The sequence below is a fragment of the Caretta caretta genome, chromosome 2 (genome assembly GCF_965140235.1).
Source record: "Caretta caretta isolate rCarCar2 chromosome 2, rCarCar1.hap1, whole genome shotgun sequence".
NCBI classification, from domain to species: domain Eukaryota; kingdom Metazoa; phylum Chordata; order Testudines; family Cheloniidae; genus Caretta; species Caretta caretta.
Genome location: NC_134207.1, coordinates 252,228,773 through 252,241,633, shown reverse-complemented (window position 1 = coordinate 252,241,633; position 12,861 = coordinate 252,228,773). Strand labels below are relative to the sequence as shown.

Genomic DNA, 12,861 nt, shown 5'->3' with positions numbered 1-12,861 from the left:
ATTCCACACACTAAACGCCAATTTACAACCATCGGTGTTCTGCGTGTGGAATGACTGCAGAATGTGCTCATGTATTTTTAATAATCAAAGACAAATAACTTTAAGCAGAATTTTTCAGAAAGTGAACAAAGATTTTGATAGCTAGATTATTAATATATCCCATAGCTACTGTACTAGATAATGTTATAAAATATTGAGAAATATAAAGAAATACTTTGTGTTAGTTAATAAATACCTTGCACTAAAAACAAATGACTAGATGCATTTTACCTGTGTGGGGTATATTAAGGGTACTTTAATGTTTCTCCTTTTGAAAAGCTTGTTTAAAATCTGAATGCCATTACAGTAATTATTAGTATTAAATAAGATCACTTTTTAATATCTTTTGATTGCAGCCTTTCTGAACACTTACAGCATGTATCAGTAGTGCTTTGCCACCAGATTAAATATTTCAGTGTTTGTTCAACTTTTCATTGTACATAAAGTTTTGAAACTTAGGGTTGGAAATTTTAAGGGAACGGCTTGTTTTAAAGAAATCATGTGTGTTTCATTAACTTATATAATTTATAAGGGAAAGGATAAATATTTGGAAAGAGTCTCACTTTCATCCATAGAGAGAATATAAAGCTAACAGGTACTCAAAACTATTTTGTAGTAAAATTTGTTCATGTATATTTGGAAGTACATTGGAATCAACCATTTGTTAAAATAAAGGACAAATGCACAAGAACAGTAATAGGTTTCTTAAATTGTATTAAGTATTTGTTTTAGTTAAACAAAAGCCATAATTTTTCACACTCAAATAGTACATTTTTTTTTATGATTAGACATTGGTTTTGTCAAAATTAACACACCTGCCATGAATATCTTGAGAAGTCAATTGTTTTACCTATAGAATCGGTCAATAGTTAATTACATGTTAAACCTAAGATCTTGCCAAAACCATGCAAACTTCAGTATAAATATTTTAATATGAAAACATAAAAAAAATTAAACAAACAGGAATTGATGCACATCTAAAAATATAAATGTAAAAAACAAAAGATATTACAGGGGCAAAAAGGGCAGAGAATCACTATTTGATTACACAGGAAGATTTTTTTGTGGTTGTCATCTTACTTCACTCTGTAAAATTCATAGTTTAGTCGATGCTATAGCTCAGTGTGAGTAGCAGATTCTTTACAAAGACCTGAGGGGGGAAAAGGTTACATAACATTACTAATGTTTTAAACAGTTACATTTTGTTAAAAGCACATAACTTTTGAATAAATAATAATAAACCAGTGACAAGTGGGTGTCTGAAGCATAATACTGAGGCTTTGATACCAAGCCTGTATTTTTCCTGGATACTGATGATCCACCCCTCTTTAACACAGAGCAACCAGGCCCTTTTAAAAGTACTCTAAAACTACCAGTCATTGCCCCCTGGTTTTCAGATATGTTAGGTTAAAGTATTTTAGGGGCCAACACTTCTGTTACATGGTATGAATCAGATCTATCCAAACGCATGTGGTGTGGCGTCTTTGTAAAACGTTTTAAATGCTATGAAATAATCTGTGTGTTCATTTTAATTCAACTGTTATCCCATTATGAGCCATGCAATACAGATTCCTTAATTATCACATCACAAAAATTATCACATCACAAAAATAAATACATATTTAAACACTTCAAACTCAGGAAACACCCAAGGTTTCCACAGTGGCCTTAATGTAAGCACATTGCACACATGGGTTTCAATCCGTTCTTCAGACATTTCCACGCTCTCGCTGAAGTTGACTGGAGTTATGTGTTGATCTCTGAGGGTAGAACTGGGCATATTATGTCCTAAAGTTACATTTAGCAACATTAGTAGTGATAGAAAATACTCACTATTATGCAATGTGAAGAGTTCGGGTTAATATGAAATTTAATTTGTGTATTGCCTGACTTCTGAGTGTTTAATTGTAACCTTAAGGTCTACATTAAAATATGGTTTGGGATTTTATTATTGAATTAATTTTTTTTAAAAAGTAAAAGGAGATTGTGGCCCCAATTCTGTAATGAGACTTGCCAGCATGTACCCTGCTATCCCTGTAAAGTCTTACTGAAGTCTGTGCTAACAGATTCCATTGCAGGAAAGGAGCCTAAAACACAAGTCTTTGTATTGACTGTGAATTTCCATAGCTGCATGGTCAAAACAAAACAAAACAAAAAAATCAGTGAATCTACGGAATTCCACAGTGAAATATCAACAAAATACCACATCTGTATAACAAATGAATGTGCTTTATTTCATAACCCAGTAAATGGTATCATAATACTTAACCTAGTAGAAATTTAACATGCCACACATACACAAAACAGGTATTTTCTTTGCTTATAACTGTTATATTTTTTAGCTTTGGCAAACTGTCCTGGAGATTAGTTCTCAGTGAGAACTAGCAACCTAGAAAGTATCAACTTGCAAATCACAACTGTTTGAGTAATACAATTGCAGAAAAAGTCTTTTTACAGTAGAAAAGGGTTTTACCCCCCCCATCCTTGCATAACTCAAAAATGGGTGAATAGAATCTGCTCAAAATTTCATAATTAGTAAATGAATAATTAAAAATCACCTTTGGGATGAGACCAAGAATGGAAAACTTCCGCCAAAAAGAATAATTTTGCAGAGTTATGAGCACGTAAAAAAAGGATTGTAATAGAAGTCTCACTGTTACGTTAATTATAGCTTTCACTCCTAGTGCTTGTATTGTTTTCCACTGATAAAACAACTGACACTAAACTATGCATTAATATAATCCACTGTTGGCTGGTTTCCTACTTCTCATTGGTCTTTATGCACTTTATCGTAATTCAATACAAAATTTGAATTAGAAACAACTGATATGTCAGTGTTCCACAATTATCATGGGGTGGGGGGGATGAAAACTTTTGGACAACAGTTTTTAATTCAGGATACATCAGTCTGATTTTATTTATCAAATACTTTATCATTTTATTGGTCAAACTGGAAATTTGACCTTCCTGTTTGTAGCTTGAAAAAAAAAGATAATATGTTTGAGAACTAATTCCTAGACTCCTGGGCATGTGAAAAATTGCAGAACATCTAAAGGCATGTCTCAGCACTTTTGGTTGCTTGTCTATGGAATGGGTAGCAGAGAGTTTTTTGTGTGATCAAAGGATACATGTGACAGAAAACTGATCTATGGTTACAAATATCAAACAGTTTGATCTTTCTAAAACACTTCACTGAAGTTTTTCCATTCTTTAATCAAACAAGAAACACCAGTGTATTATGAACATGTATATAACATCTAGAATAGAGATGCGACTAAAAAAAGAAGTACTAAACATGTCTTGTGGGTAGTTTCTTCTCAGTGTGCACATGACTCCCATTAGCATCATGTTTATGCATGGAGAGGATATTGTGCCCTTTAATATTTTACCTTAGCATGGATTAGAAGGGATATATTTATTATACTGATAATAGGACGTTTGTTATAGGTTACCAGCATAAGTCACATTCACGTCCTTTGCTTTCAACAAATTAACATTATGGAGATTAAACCGACTATTTTGATTTTCCTTTAAGATGAAATGCATAGCAGCAAAATCAATTATTTGCCCATAGCAAAACTTTATATAAAGTTGTGTCCACTTTGGTCACTCTGGTATGATAATTTTTGCCCCCACAAACTTTAAAATGGTATCTTGAATGCACACATACAACTACGGATGCAAAGCGCCAAAAGTTGACAGTAAGAACATGTCTATAATATTGCTTTAATTTAACATATTAATGAAGTATACCATTGTAATATAGACAAAATATTACAAAAGGCACTTTTAGTTCTTATCAACTGTACTCCTTGGTAAGTTACATATAAATGTTTTATACTTGGCACACATCTTAACACAATGCTTTTCAGAGAATTGCAATTTCCATTTTCTCGGGAGTTTGATGCCAAATTCCATGGAAAATTCAGACAGACATTTTCCCACCACTCAGGTACCATACTTTTCCTCAACCAGCTGTAGCCACAAGATTATTTGTGGCATCTTGCTTTCACTGAACTTCACTGGTGTTTAATAAATGTCTTTTTATCCCTTTTCATGGCTTATTATATTAATTAATTTTAAAAATTGTGCATAGTGGCCTTTTTTAAAAAAGTCTTCTTATGAGTAATCTATTATCTTTTCCCTTTAACGTAATGACTTTTTTTCCTTGTAAAATCAGATCATGCAAAGAATGGCAGATTAATTTATTTCCCTCTGCATTTCTTCACAGTGTTAGAGAGGTTTTCTTTTTAGTGTGACTATGGTTTTTGCAGCTACTTGAATTTGCAGTGGCAACTATTTGCATTGTTTTGTTTATTAAATGGCACCTTATTTGTCTGTGCTAATTGCTGGTAAGAGGAAGTACTAAACTTTTTCCCCTTCTGCAAAGAATTTTTGATTTTGCCTCAGTCACGCAAGTTCCAAGACCTGCTCTCCCTACTCATGTAAACTGTCACCTACTTCAATGGGGATGCTCATGTGAGTAACACTAACACGTAACAATGAGAATCTTCTCCACTGTAAATTAGGGAATTGTTTTATCAAAGTTATAATGTTGAATGAATATGCGCAGAAAATATGGTCATACAGCTGAGTTGAAGCCCAACAAAATGATTATAAAAAAAAATGAGGACATCTTGTTAATAAAGAAAGAGATTTCAATAGCTTGCTCTTTAGCATAAATAATTTCTGTGTAACTTGGCCTATTATCTAAGGTGTACAAAACAGCAAGTTATTTTACACCAGGTTTACAGGCAATTGTGACAACAGCCAGCAAGGTGAAGAAAGCTACCCAATTTATTCGTTTACGAAAAGTATATTCATGATTGCTTTTCTGCACTGTGCTTTCTATGTCTTTATTTTTACCTTTGAATTGCCTTTTTCTTTAACAAGCAGAACAGCAAAAACCATACTGTGCGTTTTGAAGGAGCTGTGGTGTTTTGAGAATGATTTGTGCTAATCTCTTCATCTACTGATTATTAAGCCCAAATATAGCTCTATAACCACAGCATACATTATTTTTTTTAAAAATTGAAACATTTTTGGAAAGTTCCATTTCTTAAATGATTTATCTGCATAGCTGATAAAAAGAACTTTAAACTTTATAATAATGGATTTTTCCAGTCCTCTAGATCAAACTTTTTCAGCATATGTTAAAATACATACTAACATGAACAAATTCTATATACTTATTTCCTTTAACTTCTATCAAATCAACTTTAGCACTTTTACTGTATGTGCTACATATTGAAGACTTTGAACCTTAAAACACATACTAATATTACAAACATTGATTCTGAGATCAATATTTCAATGCATATTCTATCACTTTTCACTATAAAAAGCACATCCCAAAAGGATGGTCCCACCACATTTATAATTTTATGATATTAAGTGCAGTCAGTGATGTGCTTCTTGGTTTTAAAAATGATTGCATAAAATAAAATCCCATTGAAAACATGACTAACAAATAGCATCATGTATGAATTTTCGTAATAAATAAACTAAATGTCATTTATCAAGGCATTTTTTCCTAGTTTCAAAGTTCTAAGAGGCATTACATTTTTGAGAGGAATATATTTGACATAGGAATACCAATATATTTAAATGCATTTTTTCTAACAAACATCTATAGCATGCCAGCAGATTTAAAGTTTTAAACAGAACTCTTCACTGATCTCAATGAAGAGTTCTGTTCACAAATTGATAGCTGCATGTTAATTCTCGCTTGTAACATGAACTATGAGCAATAAACAACTAAACTTTAAAAAAAAGCCTCCCCCCACACCTCTGTTTTATTGCAAGAGGTTATTTTCATTTCTTGCTTTGGGGTGGCAAAACAAATACACAGAGTAAAAATGTGCTGGCCGTGTAACACTAGGAGAAAAACACACTTCATTAGATGTGGAGTGCTGAAATTATGCTACGTTAAAATGTGCAAAAGAATTAAAAACAGATGTTAAAATCTTTCTTTTAAACGAACCATTTTTAAGCTAGTTATGTAGTGCTGTTGTTTATGCAGGTAACACTTCCCCTCCAAGGTGGTTTGTTGCACCCAGAGCAGTACACTAGGTTTCGGGGTGGGGGGAGGGAGAAAAAAATGCTGTAGAGAGAGCACATGTTACATCAGACACAGTACCTGATTTTTCACTGCACAGCTTGTCAGCTAGATAGTCTGCCTCCTGGGCGATAAGTGAGAACATTTCATCTTCATACTCTTCTATAATATTTTCACACTGTAAGAATAAAACAGGACCATATATATTATATATACATGCACATACACACACAGACAGTACCACTCCAGCAAAGAAATAAACAAGATTGCTAAACCAGAACTGTAAAGAAATACAGTGGAAAGGGGAACCTTATTTTGGTTTGCACTTCCTGTTTGTACAAACAAATGATTGACTGTTAATTTTCAGAAAAATTACAGTGCAAAATATTCCTTAAGATTTAACTATATGCTCTGTCTGGTTGTCTTTTTAAAAATACACTAACTAGGAGAAGAAATCACTTACAGGTCACATTTTACTTGCTTTTGAAAGAACCCCTTTCAATGTCAGTCTCTATACTCAAAGAACAGTCACTCAAAAGTTAAATTAAATAATAATCCATTTCATGTTATTACACTAGTATTCACAACATGCAGATAAATAAAGCTCTTTGATCAAACTAATGCATCTTTGATTTCACTATAGATAACAAAATTGACAGTAATCTACCAAGTGGTCTCTTTTCAATGTTGTAAACATTTTAAAGACTATCAGTAATTTGACTTCACTTATAGAAGATGGATTTCTGATGTTTTGAACAGGGTTCAACACTACTGCTGAGGCAGAGTCTTGGTGGAGTGTGTCTAAAGAGACGTTTTGTTCTGAAGAGCTGTATTATCTACAGTTATCTTTTGGCAATCCTGAGCACATATTACGAAGGACATAAAGTACTTTCCCAAAAGCCCAGACTATGGTTTAATCATTAAACAAGGGTAGAAGCCCCATGAAATGGATTGCAATTAAAAAAAATACACTAAGGAAAACTCTGATTTAAATAAAGAAGTCATAACTCCACTACCAAAAAAAAAAAAAAAACACCTCTTGTATTTCTCGAAAAATTAGCTCTAGAATGTGCCATTGCAAGAATACAATTTTTAAGCTGTTTTACGTCAACATTTCACAGCACTCAACATCTTTGAAACTCAGCCATTACCTTTACTTCTCAGTGAAAATGCAAGTCACTAAATGTGCACGCTGGCTTAATTTCATGGATTTAATAGTCTCACAACATTGCTTTTGTGGTAAATTGAGTACATGTGGAATCATATCCAGCATATCACTGCCCTATACACTCTTTTCTATATTGTGTGTTTCCTGACACTAGAAAGATACTTAATGAATAAACAAAACAAAATGATATGATGAAACTGTCACCTAAACATTTGTTTAGCTCAGCCTAAGCCAGCATTCTTGAATTAGCTCACAGAAATTTGTCTCCATTCAACAAGGCCTAAAGAAAAGATGACAGCCCTCCTCCTTCTTTAATCCAACTATAAATATTAAAATTACAGTAGTATTCATTTGGATTTTTACCCAACACCATAACTCCCTATTTCCTGCACAGAAATTAACAAAGATCCTTCCTTAGTAACACTGATTTGTATTTAATCACTTACAAAAATTCCCCAAGTAAAACATAATTTGAATTGTTCCAGTTTGGGAAATTTGTAACATGTAAACTGAGAACACACAGTATAATCCATGGGTAATTCTTGCAACTAAAATGCCATCTGTTTCTAAATAACATTATAAACCACATTATTATTTTAAAACACTTAACGCGATACTGTGACAGGCAAAAACAGAGCATATTAGAATATGTTATTATTAAAACAATTTACTATAGGCATGAATTTAGTACTTGAAGCTATATTTATCATACAGTAAAGAGTATACACTAGTAATACTTTAACATACAATGTTACCAATTTGTTATGTTAGCTTACCGCAAATTTCAGAGGTTTGTAAGCATCAGAATAAAAATAGAATTTTTTAAAATCTGCATAGATTTTCTCATCTTTCCTGGAGCAAATCTCTTGAATGTCCTTTTTTGGGTTTGAGGATCCACTTGCAGTTGGTAATCATTCATTCTATCACATATATTTTCCAATACTTCCGTTAAGTAGGTCTCTGACTTTGCTAAAGGAACCTATTGGGGGAGGAAAATGGAATTTTCTTTTCTTATTATACATATTACCAAAAATAACTTTAAGAGATTGTACCTCTATAGATAGATGGGTCATAGACAGAGAAAAAAATCAGTGCATATCTCTTAATCTGCATAACTGTTGACCCATATTATATTACATACATAATTAAAAATGTCAGCTAAAGCTAAGGTGACACTGAAAAATAAAACATTTACTCTTGCATAAAACATCCCTTTTACACTGAACCAATTCTAGTATGCAGTTATCAGATTTTAATTTGTAAACATATTGTCATTCAAAAAGACATATACCATGCAGCAAATAAACAGAGACCATAGACTACAGTTGATATTTTATCGACATAACCGTGAAAGATTTCTTAAGTACTTTGTTTCTGTAGTTGAAGTAGAGTTCTAGAAAGTCTTTTGCTTTCACTTGGTCTGCCTTAGTTGCTGTTCGTCAACTCAGATGCAGCTGTTTAATACCTCCCAGGGGTTTTGTGAAGAAAATAATAGCTTACAAAATTTAACTTCTCCCAGGTTCTACTATTTCAGCTTTATTTTCGAACAGCTGGTCCATGTCTTTGTCCATTCCCTTTCCTTCAGAATTAAGCAAGAATTCAGCAGAAACATTTAGACACTACCTACATACTTAGTGAGAGTCTCAACAGCTAGTGCTCCCAGGGTCAAAGAGCACTCCTCGCCCTTGGTAACGGGGACAAAAAACTTCTCTCCCGTCTAGACAGGTCAAGGTGCAAGATGCTCCTATCTCTGTTGCTTCTTCCGGAAGGGGGCGTGAACTGAAGCCAAGTGCACAGTAAACAACAGTGCTGCATCCTTGGACCTTTAGAAGATTTTTCTCTCCACCCTCTGCTGATCAAAGTAGGAAGTTTTCATGACAACCATAGTCAAAGGGGCTGAATCACAAATGAACTCGATTTCTGCAATGTTGATATATCCAGTCTCTATTGTCTCTTTTCAGACACAGTATGAACCCTTCCGGTCTCAATGATTACATTACAGAAGCACTTTCACATGTGTGCTTCATTTACACAAAGGGTTTCCTTGCTTCACCACCATCTGGCCACAGATCAGATAAATAGAGGCAGGAGAATTAAAATTAAAGCCTAAAGGTTTTTCTTCTTCTTAAACTAGGTCCTATTATGAAATCCTCCCTCCCCCAACCTCATTCTGGATGTGGAATCTACTTTTTATGAAACCTGGAAAAAGCAAAAAGGGCATGAGGCAAACACTGTATATATTTTTTAAAAAGTCAGTTTTTAGTTTAAAATAATCTACATTTATAGAGATGTGCATTCTAGTTTACAGTAAGGTTGGGTTGAGTTGCATTTGGCCGTGAAAATTATTTTATTAATTTCAATATTAACATTTAAAAAGCAAACGTGTATCATAAAGCAAGGAAAGCGAATGGCAGCACAACCTGGTTCCAGAAAGACGATTTGAATTATATATTCCAATCTCAAGTGGTTTTTTCCCACCCATTAGAAGTTGAGGAAAACAAGACAACATGGCACATGGATATGTCTGACTGCCTCTTCCAAATAGTTAATATGCGAAAAAAGAAAAACTACAGCATCTGAATTTGCAAATACAATAGAACTTTTACAAATCCTCTTGCCAAAGACAAAGATTTAACATAATAGACCAAATTCTCTCCCAGTGTAACTTCCACTAAGGTCAATGAGATTATACCAAAGATGTATCTGACCCAATGTGCTTTCAGTAGCAATAAACTATACTATACTGCACATACACACACCTCTAAACCTACTTGCATGACAATAAATCCAACCAGCTCACTAGCAGGGGGGATTTTTAATGGAAATACTAACTATATTTATTTGCAGATAAAAAGAGATCTACCATGTTTTCCTAATACAAGCAAGACTGTATTTTAAGTTCTGAAAAAGAGATCTATTTATAGGCCAACTGTTATTCAAGAATTCACTCACATACTACACTCTTCCCCATCCCCTTACCCGTCAGTAACTCCCAATCCAATCACAAAAGTTAACAGTGGTTGAGCAAGAGTATACATCATGAGTGGCAAGTACTGTATATGAGCATGGAGAATGAGACTATTACTATATGCTGAAAACAAATCACCTTTGCATTAGGAAATGCTTTTGAAACATACTGAACGAAAATCAAACTTCACAATGCATGTAACAGCAGCTACAGATAAAATTCCCTAGATACTTTGCTTACAGGGGTTAACACTTATGGAAGGAATTTTGCAACCTGTTTATTCTTATATTTATACATCATTTTTTGCTCTCATTTCCCCCACCTATTATATTTCCCATAATGCTCTCAGAAGCCAACATATGAACTGCATTTTCTTAACTTCTCTTTGTATTTCAGTATGTTGTCTTATTATACTTAGGAAAATCATTTTAGGAGTAGCATATTCGTGAAGTAGATTAATAAAATCATAATTACAAGAACTCTGCTTTAAAACAGTCACTGTTGATTTTTTCTTGCCAAGTTAATAAAAAATTATACTTAACATGTGACCTCTGGATAACTTTATTTTTTCACATAACTATTAGTTTGTCTGGAATCAGACTCTCAGTCCCTGTAAACTATATTGAATGGGATGTGCATATATATGGTAAACCCTTACACAGGCTATATGTATGTATCTGTTCATTTCTGGTGTCTACTTATTAGCTTTTGGATGGTGAGCTTTTATTAAAAGCAAATACAACTTGAATTTAAAAGAATATAAAAGATTTTGTTGAAAAATACTCAGTTATACCTGACAAAAGTTGAGTGCTCTTTTAAAAAGTGTTTTAATAATAAAAGCAATAAGTATTTGGACAAGTGGCAGAAAACTAAAGCCTTTCTTCCTATACTGTGAAGATTTTGAATAGTGCTTGTCAATAAAGCAACTCCTATTGTAATTGTACCGGAGACATGGGCCTCCTCCCCGAAAAAGCTGTCTCAGAGATACTAACCTCATTAAAATATGAATGAAAAGACAGCCATCATTGTAATGGGACAAAGCCATTTCACCCTGCACCAAACTTTATCTGCTATTTTTTGTAAAAATATAAATATGGTACCCAGCAAATTAGTCATTACATTTGATGTGCCATATTGATGATAGAATGCATGAATTATTTTAATTTTTCAAATAAATCACAGCCTTTGATCATTCTAAATGTTTGATTTTTTTGTTAATCATTTCATAATCTGTTGATTCTCCATATTATTTAAAGAATAAAAGATACCCTTTAATTTTTTTTAAAAGTTCACTAAAATTTTTGCTGTTTATTTTTGTTTCCCAGAATATTTCAGCCAATTTCAAAAGACAGCTAGAGAATTAATTACAGACTACTATGGCAATACCTTAATATCAGTCAGTTACAGGATATTCATATGCCAGTTCATTACTATGTCTCTGTTAATCTCATCGTAAATTTCTTGCCTGATAGATACCCCAACCAGCCACAAAAAGAATACAATTGCATTATGTTGTGCGTTAAGAGATATGAATATGTAACTGCAGTATATATGCATTTTCCAAAACAATCAAGTGTTATTTTCAATAAAACTGTACATACTTGGTTATATTTTAAAAAAAATAGAGAGAGAGCCAGAACTGATCATATGCAAAGTTTTATATTTTATTGGAAATTGTTTCAAATAATTTTTAAACACGTATTTTAAAATGTTTCATGTAGTTTAATCACCATCTTTTCATCCACAAAGTGTTCAAATCATTTTTGATATTAGTTAAAAGTCAATATTTAGAAGTGAAAATTCAAACCTCCTTTGCTCTAGGCTAAAACAGGAGAAACATGAATGCTGAGCTACTCTAAAGGCTGATGGGATATATAATTAGCTATTATGTTAATTGAATCCACTGTGAGTTTGTTGTATGAGATTTCTTCATATAATATGCAAATAGCTTCTAAGGTTTACTTTTATTAGACAATATAATTAGAAATCATCTAAAGGAGTGAATTCTAATGAGGCATAATAAAGGTTTGTAAAAATATCTGTTTGCTACATGAGCAGACCATCTGGGCTTAATCAATAAAAGAAACTGTATTGTGTAACAGAACATTTAAAGGAAAGTTTAAGAATTTACCTTTCCAGTATCCATTCATAACAAATTCTACTTTAAAAGCAGGAGAGTTCATGTTATTAAGGAAAGAGGTGAAATTCTTGTAATATGGGAGGAAGTCACTCTGTTAATCAGACAATTGGAATATTGTTTACTTAAAAATAAAAAGCAGCTCTCAGCTGTGATGTCAATTGTGTTTGTATAGATACACTATAAGTGAAGTGTTCCATGAGCAAGGTTAGCCATTATTATTTCTATTAAAGACGTGATCCAAGCAGATGTACATACATTAGCTTTTGTAGTGTAACTAATCAGCGTAACTTCACTTTCAGTAAGATTCTCCAGCATTTTAATATCTGGAATTAAGAACTCTCTTACAAAGGAAGAAATTCACACTATGGTATTCCACAGCAAGTCACAAACTCAACAGTTGCATTCCTTTTCATTTAAGGCCAGCACCAAATATTAAACTGGTTTAGTTAATGCCAGAATTCAAAACATGTGTAATCTCTGGCCTAATG

The 12,861-nt window shown here is 33.0% G+C and overlaps 1 protein-coding gene across 1 annotated transcript in view; it reads right to left on the bottom strand.

The window, feature by feature from the left end:
• Positions 1–736: 736 nt before the first annotated feature.
• Positions 737–12,861, bottom strand: part of CNPY1 (canopy FGF signaling regulator 1) — a 67,188-nt gene continuing 55,063 nt past the window's right edge. Inside the window, 4 exon segments of the mRNA XM_048837596.2 lie at positions 737–1,189; positions 6,179–6,275; positions 8,042–8,118; positions 8,121–8,244. Coding sequence (XP_048693553.1) covers positions 1,152–1,189; positions 6,179–6,275; positions 8,042–8,118; positions 8,121–8,244 — 336 coding nt within the window. The 3' untranslated portion in view covers positions 737–1,151.